The 14,684-nt window shown below is 45.8% G+C and overlaps 1 protein-coding gene across 1 annotated transcript in view; it reads right to left on the reverse strand.

The window, feature by feature from the left end:
- Positions 1 to 14,684, reverse strand: part of LOC102371879 (TGF-beta receptor type-2-like) — a 55,046-nt gene that overhangs the window by 9,632 nt on the left and 30,730 nt on the right. The window contains 1 exon segment of the mRNA XM_014517025.2: positions 5,379 to 5,581. Coding sequence (XP_014372511.1) covers positions 5,379 to 5,581 — 203 coding nt within the window.

The following is a 14,684-nucleotide window of genomic DNA, read 5'->3' on the forward strand; positions in this document are numbered from 1 at the left end:
AACTCAGTCCTGTGATTATCTGACAAGACACGCACGTGTGCACACGTGCACAGGCACTGGCACCCCCGAATGGACAGAATTGGAACCATTTAAGTGTTTATTAGGAATTACGGGGCGAGTCTACACGTTGCCCTATGGTGATGTAGCGATCACGTGGGTCTACACGTGATCGCCAGCTGTGTCGCTGTAGTGGTGTGCTCCCTGGATATAGTGTGCCACTATGACTATATAGCGGGGAAATCTAAGTGTGTATCACCTGCTTGGTGCAGTAATTGCCCGTACTGCGCTGTACTTTAGTACCAGAAAGAAGTACTAAAACACAGCAGTGTGTAGGTGCACCCATGGGTGCTTATACATGTGTTCCAATATAGTCTAATTAGAATGTGTTGGACAGACTCAATCAATTCTGCTCCACATTTTCATTGTAATGCTCTAGCGTTGCTGCAATGAGAGATGATCCCAGCAGGGCGCGGAGCCTGGGGCAAAGCAGCCTGTGCGAGGCCCCCCTCTCCATCCCATGGCACACTTAGGCCAGGGAGTAAAAGCCCTGGCACACCGGACGTGGCAGGACTACAGCCGCAGCCTCTGCCCGGCTCTGCGGGGCCTCCCAAAGCATGGGGCCCAGGGCAGTTGTCCCGATTCACTGCCCCCAGGGACAGCCCTGGCTGCAACCTCACGTGTATAAGCCCCCACAGGTTTAAAAATGGCTGCTGGGGCACTTTAACTAAAGCTCATTGAATGAGCTTTAGTTAAAGTGTCCTGTGGCCATTTTTAAATGTGTGGGGGTTTAATACACATGACGCTGTAGCATTTTATTACAGCAGTTCTCAGAGCTGTTCTAATTAAAATACCTCCCTCACCCCCGAGCACGCGTATAGGCACCCCACGCTGCCAGCAAATGCTTTTAGCTCAGGAAGTCGGGCTTTCAGGCATAAGAGTAATGCCTGGGGCCTTGTTACTTTTGTAGCGCTACAAAGTCCTGATGCAGTTTGTAGTGCTACACAAATAGTGTTAAGATGCACATGTGTGTACAGCCCCCTATCTGGAGCGCTACAAGCTCCTCTCAAAGGCTCCAGCCACAGGCAGTCGGGGACTGCTCCTTTGTCCTACCCAGAGTGGCTGCCCTCCTTGCTCCAGCCTCTCCCTCCTTCCTGCCGTCCATTCCACCAAACAGTCGTGTGGCTGAACAGCAAATCAGCTGCCAATCGGGTGTTCAGCAGAGCAAAGAAGCACCAGCTCTGTAACAGCTGCTGTGGCCCTAGCCGCTCTCCATTTCTCCCTGTGGTGGTGGGGTAGGGCGAGCAGAGCATTCTGGGAAGCTAGAGGTCTAACAGACCCCTGTAGTGCTACATGCAAGTATCCACACGTTGCATGTAGCACTGCAGAATTATTGCGCTACCAAGTTCCTGGTTTCATGGCAAATCTGCTATCTTTGAAGCACTTCAAACAGCCTGAGCATGTGGGCACTTGCTTTCTGGTACTGCTTTGCAGGCACATATTGCACTACAAAAGTAAGATGTGTCCAAGGCCGAGCTCTTCCTCGGTATGCTTGGAATACTTCACGCAAGTGGGAAGTGTTGCTCCCATTTTACAAGCAGGGAAACTGAGATCCAGAGAGGTGATGTGACAAGGACATCAACCAGGCCAGCAGCAGATCTGACTCTGTTGAATCTGAGCCCAGGGCTGCATCTGCTAGGCAACTCTGCCTTCCCCAGACTCAAAGCAAGACCTTGCACACACAGCATAATGTTTTCTGCTGCTCCACATGCAAAAAAACCCGAGTGTTTTGGTTCTGACCCTGGAGTCACAGTGAAGTTCTCAGTAGTTGTAATATGCAGCCATGTGGCTCTGACTGAATATGGGTCATGTAAGCTTTTTGGTTGTCCCACCTTTTTTAACGTAGGCCAGAGACCCTGTATGTGCACACTAGCTCCTAATTTATCCTCGAGCTACTGAACGTGATTTCCTGTAAACTGCAGACACAAACTCCCTGGTAATGTTAGAATCAATGTTGAAGCAAAGCTGATAAGACTAGATGCAGATGCATTTTAAACACAAAAAATATATGTGGGAGGATGGGCCTTCACTGTTTTATCAATGCAGAGGGTTTTTTTACAAAATAGAACAATAGTAATCTAATCTGAATATTAATACAGATGAATTGATGAATATTAATAAATGTTGAAGCAAGGTGGCATGGAGACACCAAGCGGTTCTGCTGACCCATCAGGCACAGTCTGATATGGGGCCAAATTCTTCTGGTTTCCATGAAGGAGCACCATCCTTCTGCAGACAGTTCAGCATGTGGGCCTATGGAAGGACACTTCCCAGCAAGGCCTGGGGAGTTTAATTCTGAACAATAGGAACAGAGAAAGTGCCCCTTGCATTACAACTGGCATAAGTGAATATACCTCAAGACACATTTGGGTTAGGACCTGACTGCCCAAAGTAAACACTTGAATTGTGATGTTGGTTTTTTTTTTTACTTTTTGTTAAACATTTTCATCAAAATATTGACCCAAAGTGTTTAGGAAAAAAGAAAAGAAAAAACTCCTATCAGCCTTCAAACCATCCGATGGAAGAAAAAAAAAAAAAACCCAAAAAACCCTCACACAACATATAATTGTCCCATCCTTTGATGTTTGCAATTCCTGGAATAAACATGCTGACTTCAGTAGAGATATTCAAGTAAAATCTTAGTCAGAGGTTTTTCTGCCAAGTATAATAACCAAGGGGAAGAAGGATAAGAATCATTCCATAAGCAAAACCCTTGCTGTTTGACCTCAGTGTGTGCGGATCATAATTCAGGTTCTGGAAAAACAGAGCATTTAGCTATTTTACTTGGCAAATTCCAAAAAAATCTGCTGCAGCTAATTTCTGTAAGGCTGTGAAAGCGTTTCTAAAATAGGCATCAAGTTCAAACCACAAGATCAACCCAAACTGATATAAATCAATAACTAACTCAGGAATATGTTTGTTTTGGAGAGCGCTGGGCCTGGCTATCACCTACTGCTCTAATGGATTTACCCGATGGCTATGATCACATCTTTGAAACTTTAAAGTTTGGGGGAGAGGGAGTGAAACATTTTCAAAGGATTTTTTATTCTTTTAGGGAATTACGTGCCCGAATCCCGCTAACAAACAGTAAGACCAGCAAGCATAACTTTTGCAAATTACTTAACGATGATGCCCCTCTGTGCTACAAAATCCCTAGATAGGATCGTGGCTATAAAACGGGTAGATCTGTTCTGCAGAAAATGAATCTGGCTGTTTTCTCTGAAAATAAATGCAGAACTTTAAAACAAAATATTGCAGTGTATTACCATCTGTTTAATTCAATCTCTGTCAGATGTGAACTAGAACTCTTAGGCCAAGATCAATTGGCATGACACTTGAGAAGCCCTTTAAATATATAACAATAAACAGCGCTTATGACTGCACCATTTCAATTTCCACTTCCTGGCCTTTGTTTCCCAGGTAAGGGTTACTTGCATCGCATTAGGGTGCAAGCGTGGGGAGAGGAAATGACAAGTCAAAGCACTTAATTATGTGTGTTATAGGCTCCGAGGAGACTTCAGCGTAGACGCATTGCATTTATCTCTCTTGCCCTGGAGTAATTAGCATGCAATGCAGGGTGTACATTAGAAGTCCCAAGTTTGAAGATAGTGTCTAAGACTGTGAGCACACAGAAAATGTGTATACCTTGTGCTTTGGAAAAATGTTTATCTGCTTTAGTTATTTCTTTCACCAGAATTCGTCTTTTTAATCCAATGCTGTGTCTGTAATATTTAAGGCACGTCTAAGTTAAAGCTCCTTTTAAAACGGCATTAAAATGCAAACCTTTATGATTATTTTTTATTATATAAGGGAAGATGAGCAATTTGTAAGGAGATGCATTAAATCCGGGTCTTATAAAGTTGTTGTTGGCCAGTGTTGCACAACGAGCCATGGGCTTAGGTAATAAATTAAAGAAGAGAGCTTATTCAAGGCTTCAGATGGTATTGTTTCAAATTATGGCATTTTTATCTGTGGGTTGGCAATGCAGGAACTTCTTATGAAAGCATCTGTTGGGGGTGGCATTTCCCAAGAGGGAGTTGTCATTTTTGTATGAAATTATATACCTCAGTATCAGCTTTGGGACTTAACTTTCGTGCTCTAGAAGCACACGTACCTGTTATGTTTGGCTCTGGAAACAGTGAAGGTCTGCCAAATTTAGCATCGTTTACCTTCGTAAGGAAAAAAACCAGTTTGTTTATTCTGAGAATTCATATCTTGCACAATTTGCCATTTTCTGCAGGAGAAGTTATGCTCCCTGCTTGCAGGTTATGGCTAGCCATATCCCTGCAATTTGGTGCTCTATAATTATGAAAATTCAGGAGGCTTTTTGCTTTGCTTTTGTTCCTAATAAGTATTCCCTGAGGCCCATTTGGCTGATGCCTGGATAACGAGCAATGGGTAAGCTGCTAAAGATTCAGACCAGAGCCATGAATTTTTAGAGGCGTGCTTGAAGCTTGTTCAAACTTTGCAGACCTCTTGAGACACCAGAATTGGCTTCTCCTTGGTTTTCACTGATGCAGTTTTACAGCCCAATTCAATCCTCCTTGTATCTGCAGAAACCTCTAAGGAGGGGCCAAGCTCTGCCCTCCCCTTCACCTGTGCAACTTCTCTGAGGCATTTGTCTTCCGTGCCAAAAAAGGTAGCTTCTAGAGCAGATCTAGACTGGAGGTACACCCCTGCAATCCCATGAAGTGTGGCTATGAACTTGCCTACGGAAAGATAGCTTTTTGTAGCAGGGTAAGGAGTCCATTAGCTATACCAGACCAAGACCCTAGTGGAGATGTGGAGCTTTGGATTTTACTGGTGAACCCAAAGTAGTGTTCGTCTAACCTAGCTGCTTCACAATAAATGCCAGTGCCTTGTTTTCACTAGGGTCGCAGAGTTGGGTTTCTTAAGCTTTCGTTAAAAGTATGCCTTTTTTAACCTTTAACCAAAAAAATAACTTGACTGCAGTAGGGTTTGATGGTTGTTATCAAGGCTCAACTTGTTCTAGGATCTCACTATTTACTGACATTTTGGGCTGTATCAGTTTGTGGGTTCCTAACTTGAGCTGCTGCATGGCCCAAGGGTGGTAGACTCTCCACCTCAGGATGTCTTCAGACCAAGGCCTGGCTGCCCTTCCAAAAGATATGCTTGAGCCAAACTCAAGCTGAATGAAATGTCACGATCTGTGATACTCAGCTGGTCAGACCTAGCTGACCTAATGGTCCTCTCTGTACTTACTGGACTCCTGTTTTTCAGGAGTCCTGAGGGATGTGGCTTCTAAGAGAGTGCAGCATCTTTTAATGCTGGGTCTAGACAACACGAATGCCAGTACTCACCATTGGTGTGATTTTCAAAGATGAGCTTGTCGTTGCATTCCTGTTCGTCCACGCAGCCGCAGATGTAGAATGCTCCGTCTTCCCTTGGCAGGTGGGTCATGATGCACCTGGAGGTGTTGTAATTGGGAACCATGATGTTTTCTATGGGAAGCTGTGGGTTGTGGCAGAGAGTGCTGATGCTGATGCTCTCATTGTCTTGTCTCCTGGAAACAACATATAAGGGATCAACAGGGCATCTCAGCATCCAAAATAATCACCCTAGCTCTATATAATAACATCTCAAACCTTGGCTGCTCATTGGTGTCTCTTTAACCATGTAGTGGATCACTTGTTTGCAGTGGGTCCAGCATAGTTTTGATTGGAGCTATTTGGGAGAGACTTTGCCAGATTCTTTAAATTCATCCCCCATAGTCGGGAAGATCAGCAGATTAGGAGTCAAAGAATCCAGCTACCAGGAGGTAGGTCATAGTTTAGTTCCCATGCTTCTTCATCACCTTCAATGGAACTGGTTTGTGATGTCCATTGATTCCAGAAGTTTAGTAGAAGCTGCATCCTTCAAAAGTTGGTTAAATGATGCAGGCTCCCACAGTTGCTCCTCTGAATACCTTGATAGTACACAGCAATGGATTTTTTTAATGCAGTGTGCTGCCTTCCCTTGGTGGCATGGCCTGACTTTTTTCAGTGGTACTGAACCTGTACAGCCTAGTGGGAGCCATGTGGTGCTTAGCACCTCTTTTAATGAGGTGGTAAAACTATTTGTGCAGATATTTTATCAGGGCATACTCTAAATGTCATGTGCAGGCTGCATGTGTACGTGTACACACACACACACACACACACACACACACACACACACACACACACACACACACACACACACACAGGTTTGGCATTTAATTTGTTTTTTTATGTATGAGATTATTCCTTAATCTGCAAGTCATCTGTGTTGTGGGTTATGGAGATGTGCTGTTAGATTTGTGTGCCAGAATGCGGATGCAAATGTACCAACAGGACCTTGATTTATTGGCACTGTCCACAATATGCCACATCCTGGTCCTGGTTTTGGTTTTGCCATTGACTGCAGTGAGACACCACCAAGAAGGTGTTCCTAAGTCTACCAAAGCGCTGTGAATGCATGGACCTTGTATTCCCAGCTCTTTCAGCGCACCTTGTGTACTCTCTTGTCCAAGAGAAAGCTTTCAGCTAGGTCCGATTTCACCAAATGGCATGGCTTTTATATGATGGCAAATTTCCATTGGTGATCATGCTGAGATCATGATGCTTATTGTACTATGATCCTGATTTGAATCCTGGTTTCCTGAAGTGCCTAGCTCTCATGCCTGAAAATCCCCAAAGTCAGAGAGAGATCCAGGTGCAAAATTGGTAGAGAAGTGAGTCTGCGCTATACGCTGCCATGCCATATGGTAGAGCTACTTCCAAGATGTATTTGTGTTCAACACTCTGCTTTGGTTTCATATGTGCTAGTTCTGCCCCAGCCTGATGCTCTCTCCTCTTGGTTGCATGAGTCTGTGATGTTACTGGAGTGACACCGATATAAAACTGGGTGTGAGAGAGGAACCTGTAGTCTGTACCTACACTGTAATGCTGACAAAATGCTTGACAACAGCTGGACGGATAAGGTGCAGGGAATGATGCCTGTCCCAGTACCCACAGTCATTTCATTGCTTTTTACCTTTCTCATCCAGTTGTATCCAACTATTGCCCTAGGCTCAGTTCCTGCCTTGAAGAGCTTACAACTCTCTGTTTCTCTGTTCTGCTGCAGGATGACTAATGCTATTTCCACAACCAGTGATGAAGATAAAGGAAATCTCTTCTCTTCTGCCCAAGACCTTTTTATCTGATCGTAAGGCAACACCAGTAAATGCTCTGATGGAAATATTCCCTCACAAGACATACTTGGCTAGCGGCTTCCACTTCATTCTTCTCAAACAGCTTTTTTCTTAGGTGGAGCCAAGAAGTGCTGTTTGTTTCCTGGACTTTTCCTCCTTTTGGTTGCTGAATTTGTGCCTTAATTATTAGGTTTAATCGTCTGTCCTTGAATGACTGCTCTGTGTCTGGTTTTAATTCCATGGGGGCCAAAACCCTTCTTCTTGCTCTTCTTGACTCTTTCTAGAAATGCCCTGACCTTCCAATTCACACAATTATCATGTGACGTTAATAGGCCCCTGAGCCTGTACAGTTGTATAAATTATGCCTGTGTTTACACAACAGATTCAGTTACTGAGTAACTGTGGAGCAAAAAGGAAGATGCTGTCCTGTCTCAGTGTTATCTAGCAGCATTTACTCCGTATGAAAACCACTCCCAAGGGAAATTTCAGGGCAGCCCTCAGAGAGGGGACTTGGAAGAGAATGGCTCCAGAAATAGCCATGCTCCTGGGAAAGCAGGAGGGGACCCTTGCTCTGGGGAACTGCACTTTTCAGAGGTGCTCACAAGAGCCAGATGAACTAGGTTGCTGTTTCTGCAGAAAGTCCATGTTACCCAATGCTGACCCGATACAGTTCAGAGGCCCTTTGCACTCCTTGTCTTTGAACAACAGCAGACATGCGTGCCGCCAGAAGTAAAACAGATAAGGTATCTTGAATGGAAGAATGAAGCAGTTGAAATGCTCTAGAAATAGATAATAATGGGAGAAGGGTCAAGATGTTTTATAACGGCTGCAAATGAACAGTGGCATGGAAAAGTGGCTGGGGCTCGTGTATGTCAAAAGTAGAGGACAAATCAAGCAAAAGATCCCATGCTGGGAAAACACAGGGAAAAATTAGTCTCTTGCAGAAAAATTAGGTATGGACCAGGTTATGTTGGCTGGAAGAAACTAAATACTCCTCCTAGACCAGGGCTAGGCAAAATGCGGCCTGGAGGCTGGATGTGGCCCGCCAGGCCATTCTATCTGGCCCGTGGGCCCCCCCAAAATTAAGAAAATTAACATTTATCTGCCCCTGGCTGCCTGTCATGTGGCCCTCAATGGCTTGCCAAAACTCAGGAAGCGGCCCTCCACCCGAAATAATTGCCCGCCCCTGTCCTAGACTGTAATTCTCACCTCCCCAGTAGCTTTGCTGGGAGATGCTGCTGCTAAACAGGTGACTGTGCATATTAGATCTGTTTTTGCTAAACATGGTGTCCTGGGGAGAGCCTCCCATTGCCAGGCATTACTGTTTACTAGGTATGAATTTAAGCAGTTTGGCATAAAGTGTGGGTTTATGGGTTGCACTGCTAGTCTCCTTTATCTTATCCCTGGTCCAGTGGGTTAGTGCCTGCAACTGAGATCAGAGTCTCTGGAGACTGGCAGGTTAAGTACAGAGAGAAAAGGTTAAACAAAACCTTATTATAATTTGAGGTCCCCAGGAGCTGCCACTACTTCATGAAAGTCAGTGTATGAGTGTGCATGCACACGCATGTGCATATGAGTATCTGAGGGGAAATGGCTGTCACAAACAGCTGTGGGGTGACTAGGGATAGTACTGGGATTATATACGGTTGTTGGCCTAGAGGCAGATGGGTTTTGGAAAAACAGGGAAGGACCTACCCCTAATCTCAGAAAAAAATGGGGAGAAGGGCCCTGAAGCACCTGCTCTCTGTGGAGGTCTCGACGGGATGAGACGGCTGAGTCCTGGATGTGGCTCAGCCAGAACAAACAGACTTCCTGCCACGTGACTCCAGCAGTAGTGACCTCTCGGGGGGCACTTGTAGGTACTTGTGGAAGGGAGAGGCACCCAAGACACTAATTGAACAAAGTTAGTGGGTTGATCCTGCCTTATGTTGTCTGGTTTGTTCATTGTGCTGTTTAGCTGGGGAAGGAAGAGGTGGGCAACTCTACCTTTTTAAGAGGTTTTGCAAGAACCGTTTGAAACCAGCTGCTCACATTGCAAAGAAACTGAGGCTACGCTGTGCTCAGCAGCTAGAACCGAGACCCTGAAAGAAGCAGCGTTTGTGTCAAGCTCCTGGGCTCTGAGTAATTTCTGTACAGCATACTCGGAGCCCGCTAACACAGTACAATGCAGTGCCACGTATCCATGAACTCGTCTGCACAGGCTCCGAGCATGCCCTAGTAGTGTCTGTAGGGATTGCATTACGAATCCCAGAATAGCCTTGGATTTTAGGGGGCAAACATCCTCATTTCTCCAGTGGTTTTCTATGTAGAAGAGAATGATGTGGTCACATTAAAAAAAAAAAAAAAAAAGAAAGAAAACCCACCCACACTGCATTCCTTCAGCTGTGTGAAAGCCCCCAGTGGAGTGTGGTGATAAAATTAGCTTATGGAGATTTAAACAGTCTTGCTGAATGTCTGAAAGCTAGACCTCACGCTGGGATGTCAAAGGGCCATTGACCCCTCAGGAGACTTGTGGGAGAATTAATGGGTAGGTTTGGACATCTTGCGTTTTAAACATTTGCCCGCAAATGATCTGGAAGCTCGTGTCACACTGTTGCAGCCAACGATGAGAAAGAATGAACATGTTTAAGGCCTGATCCTGAAAACTCATCCATGTTCATGGAACCTCATTCACTCCCAAGAGAAAAGCTCTTAAAATTAGGTCTGAAGCCACTGGTGATGGTGAGCCATCAGGAGACTGGTTCTGGAGGCGTTTCAAATGGTTGGGGGCTGGTATTGTGCCATGTCAGGAGGTCAAGCACTGTTTTGACATGCCACAGATTTTGCTGCATAGTGGCTAGGTGCGGCTTCTGCAAAAGCTAATGGAAATCCATTGGGCATGTGATGAATGGGAGGATTTGGTCGTCCGTTTGTGGTTTGGGGAGAAAGCTCAGGTTGCACAAGAATTGCATTATTCCCAGCTCGTTCCAGTGCTATGACTGCATTAAGGTCAGCTTATGCTCTAACACGAGATGGCTCTGCAAAAGTGTCTGTCCTCTCTGATGATTCAGAGAAGCGTGCATGCAGTAGCACAGCTCAGGGTGGATAATCGGGGCACCAGTCCCAGGCATCAGCTTAGGAAGGGCACCAGAATTGTCCCCCACCCTCAGAGTCTGCACCCTGGCAGCAAAAGCAGCCCCATGGTGCTGGGTGTTGCTCTTCTGGCAGCAGCCCCCTCCAACCCACACCTTGGGTATTCAATGGCACTCCTCCCCCTGCCCCCCTCCATCTGCCCCAGCTCCTTATGCCTGCATGCATGTCATATAAGGCACCCCAGTGGTGGGCACTATGTTATGATGCAAACACAAGTCTTCTTTGATGGCACCACAAAACAAATCTCTTTAACTGGTAGCCGGAGGGAAAAGGTTGAGACTTGTTTAAAGCAAGACTTTGCTAGTAACTAGTTTCTCAGTGCTGTTGTTCATTGTGTTACAATAGCAACTTGAAACTACAGGGCAGGATCGAGCTCCCAGGTGCAGTACTGGCTGATAACAAAGACAGTCCCTGCTTTGGGGATCTGCTATTCTTGTGCAGGGCAGAAAGCAACCGGCCAACCAGGGATTCCTGCATCTGAAAGTTAAAGTAAGGTGACTTGTACAGCATGGGTCTTATGCCAATGCATATAACAAGTAGGCTGCTGTGTGATCTGTGTGTTTTGTATATAATGACATGAACCCAAAGGAGAATCTCGGGTCTGAACCCCCCTCCCGCCCCACCGCCACCACAAAATTCAGGAAATTCAGATCCAAACTCCACAGCTGAGATTTGTCTCTGTAACATTTAAAGTTTCTATCTGACTGTAAGTGTACACAGTGCTGTACCATGCCGATAAAGATGAAACTCAAGTGAGAATAAACAGGGAAGAGTAACAGAAGACACATGGTTGCCTAGTTCTGGTGCATGTCTTATTGATAACCAAGTTTTATTTGTTCGCTAAAGAATTTGTTTAAAAATACCAGTGACTTTTTAATGCTGCTTGGAGGCATGGGTCTTGAGACGTGTTTGTTTTAGAAGCAGGCCATATGGCAAATGGAGCCAGGAATCGATCTGTTCTGGCACTATGCCTCTATCCCCGTGGTGTGACTGAGATAACATGATATGCTGTCACCTGAAGGTTAGCATGTGGCATTGCTCTGGCATATCAGGCGGTACAAGCTAAAGAGAGAAAAGCAACATTGCAGGGAACCAAGCTGAGCTGAGTGAAGAGCTCATGGGGCAAGAACAGAGATGTGCCAGGCAAGCAAAATTGTAGAGGCCCTTGAAGATGAAGGGCTTGAAATTGCTTTGAGGGGGGAACAGCAGGAAGGGGAGGGTAGGATATTTGTTTTGAGGAGGAAGAAGATGCATCTCAGCCACAAGAACAGGGAAGGGGATTGTGGACCAGGATGCTCTTGCTGTAGCTCTGTCCCATATTCCTCGAGTGACCCAGGGTCGCAGGCACAGCCGTCAACCCCAATCCACCACCAGGCTGCTGTTCCCAAAGGCTGGATGGGGTCTGGCTTCATCAGTGCCAGAGTCCCCTCATGCCCCCTGATACCCGAGTGGCTGGCTCATGTCGCCCGACCCTGCACTCCCCCTATATAAGACCAGGGAAAGGAACAGGAAATGTTGGGGCAAAGGGCTCTTCCTTATCTAGGACTGCACTTTGCTAGCTGCCTGCTTCCTGACATCCTGGTTTTCTGACTCGACCCGTAGCCTTCACTCTCCTCTTACACTCCTGGTGGCCTGACTCAGCTCACTTACAGACTTTGCTCACCTCTCAACCTCCTGGTTTTCTGGCTCTGTTTGCTCTCTCTGACTCCAGTTTGTGCTCCTATCCAGGAACTTTGATTCCCGATTGGCCCCCCTCCCAGCACTGGCACCCAAGTCACTTGCCACCCACTGTGTATCTTATTAGCAAAACAGGGATAAAGAGTACCCACCTCAACAGGGCAGTGCGACTTTATTGGGGATGTTGTGCCATGAAGCACACTCTTAAGTCCTTGGCTAGATGATATGAAAAACATTGATGGATGCAGAACTGGACAGCAAGGCAGACATACCAGGCAAACACTGGCTCTGAACAAGCAAGAGCCCACAGGACACAAACGAGAAAGCAGAAACACTGCAAGGGCTCTGGCCATGACAGATGGACACCTCGTGGGGCTTTACAAGTGTTTTGAAGAAGTGGAGAGGGAGGAATTTGGCAATGGGAATGTTCCCATTATAATGGGTGGCGTGTGTGCATGCCCTGTCTAGCAATATCTAATTAGCAGCTAATAGACTGTTTTACTGCTAGTAACTGTGAAAGCGGCATTCCAGAGTCAGGTCTTTGCTCCGGGAGCCTTCCAGGGAGCGAGACAATAGTCTCGAGGGGGGGAGCTTGACCACAAAACCAAAGGGACACGTTTTTCTTTCAGCTCTTGAGTTTTCCTTTCAGAAACAGCCTTTATCAGCACTTTAAGAACAACAATTTGAAAGGAAATGAAAAGCTAATGTAAAACCAACCCCAGAGACCTGACTGCGGAAACTATGCCATAATCTCAAACAAAAACAGAAGCTGTTACCATGGCTGGGGCTGTGAGTATGGGCTCGTCCAGACTGACTTCTGCCACTTACTGTACCAAGACTGGCACAGCAGCCAGGGAACTCCTTTGGGCCTGGGAACGACATTGTATAAACCGGTTTGACCCAAACAGTTAAGTCTGATACTACATTCAACCAGGTTCATCCCAAGCCGGTTTCAGCCATCTTCAAACTGGTTTATGTACACTGAACTTCTGTTCTGTTACAGGTTTAAACCAGCTCCTGATCATTTAAACCAGTTTGTGTAATGTCTGTCCCTAGCCTTGCTGTCCAAATTCACAGTGGAGGGCCCGTCCCTCCCCTAAGAGGTGACAGTTAAATGAACCACATACAAAACTCTCCAAACTGAGTGGATGCAAAATATGACTAAGAAATCGAAGTGTGTCCCAAAACTTCCTTGCTTCAGTAAGATTTAGGGTTAGGCCTTTGTTGTGGAACGTGTGTTTACTAGCAGATAGATAACTGCCCCCAGGCACGTGAAACCCGTGCGAGGAGCCTACAGTCACGTGTACCTATCCAGCAGTGTGCATTCAGCAGCACCTCCCCTCCTAGGATTGCACAGGTGGGGGGAATTGAGGCAAAAAAGGTTTTGAGTCAGTAATGGAACTAGGGGAAGAATCCAGATCTGGCTTTCGACCAGTCGGCTAAGGGGAAAACGCAACTGCGGTCCTGACACTGAGCGTTCGGGAAAACCCAACCTTGTTTTTCTTAGTTATGCTTAGTTATATACCTACCTGGGGCCTCTGCTATCCTTGAGGGAAATAAAAGGCACACTCTCAATCTCTTTTCTAGGTTGCTGAGACAGGAATGTATTTTGAGGAGGAATTAATCATTTGAACAGAAAAGGTATAGAAGGAAAACTTGTTGAAACCCTGGGTAACAAAGTAAGATCCTCTCTATGTGCCTTTGCCATTGAAAGGTGGGGCGCAAAAGCCATCAAATTTTTTTGGGGGGGTTGTTGGCTCCAGTAGATTTTGACAATCTGAGACATCAGTGTGTCTCTGCACAGGAGCCCTACTAACAAAACAATGTTCTCTATGACAGACTATCTGCTAACCACTTCTTACAAAGCATGAGATAAAATGCTAACTAGTTCCCTGCAAGTGGCAATGTTGATGGTGAGAAGTGAGACAGGAGGAGGCTGCAGGGTTACAGGCTTTCATATGCCTGACTCTTTCAGAGCTCAGAGAAACATGTTTGACTCGGATTTATTAAGTGATCTCTTATCCCATGACCACCAGGCAAGTCCTTCATGAGACCAGATAAGCAGTTTGAGCTGTAACCCCTTCCTATGATTAATGGTCCAGTTCCTTGTGAGGTGATTTATGCTGCTTGCTCCTGTCTTGGGTTCTCCTAAGCATGGTCTTTCACAGGTAGAACCAATGATATATCTCTGGGATCCAATCACTCGGAGAGATTTGAGGTTTCAGATCTTATTTTCACTAGGGAAAAAATTGCCCCACGTTAGCTAATGTGTAACATGTCTCTCGTTACACTTAGGACATGTTACCTGCATTTAAAATGCCAACTTCCATGGGTTCAGTAAACAGTAAAACTTGCTAAGTGTGATCGTATCGTAGCAAAGTTGCAACCTTTTGTGCGTGGATCTCCAGATCATATTAAGTAGCACATATTCAGCAGCAGTTGGACTGCCCCACGGGGATAATCTGGGTTCAAAATTCCAGTGTGTTGCAAGACGTGGGACCAAGAATAAGCAGACTTTCAGTCCTGGTCCCAGCCCCAGCACTGCACTGGAGCCTGTTCAAGATTGTCAGCAGCAGCTTGCCTCGTGACTCCAGCAACAGGAGTAGATAGGGTGGCCATTCATCTGGTTTTATAGAGGACAGCCTGG

The sequence above is a fragment of the Alligator sinensis genome, unplaced genomic scaffold (assembly GCF_000455745.1).
Source record: "Alligator sinensis unplaced genomic scaffold, ASM45574v1 scaffold4_1, whole genome shotgun sequence".
Classification (NCBI taxonomy): Eukaryota; Metazoa; Chordata; order Crocodylia; family Alligatoridae; genus Alligator; species Alligator sinensis.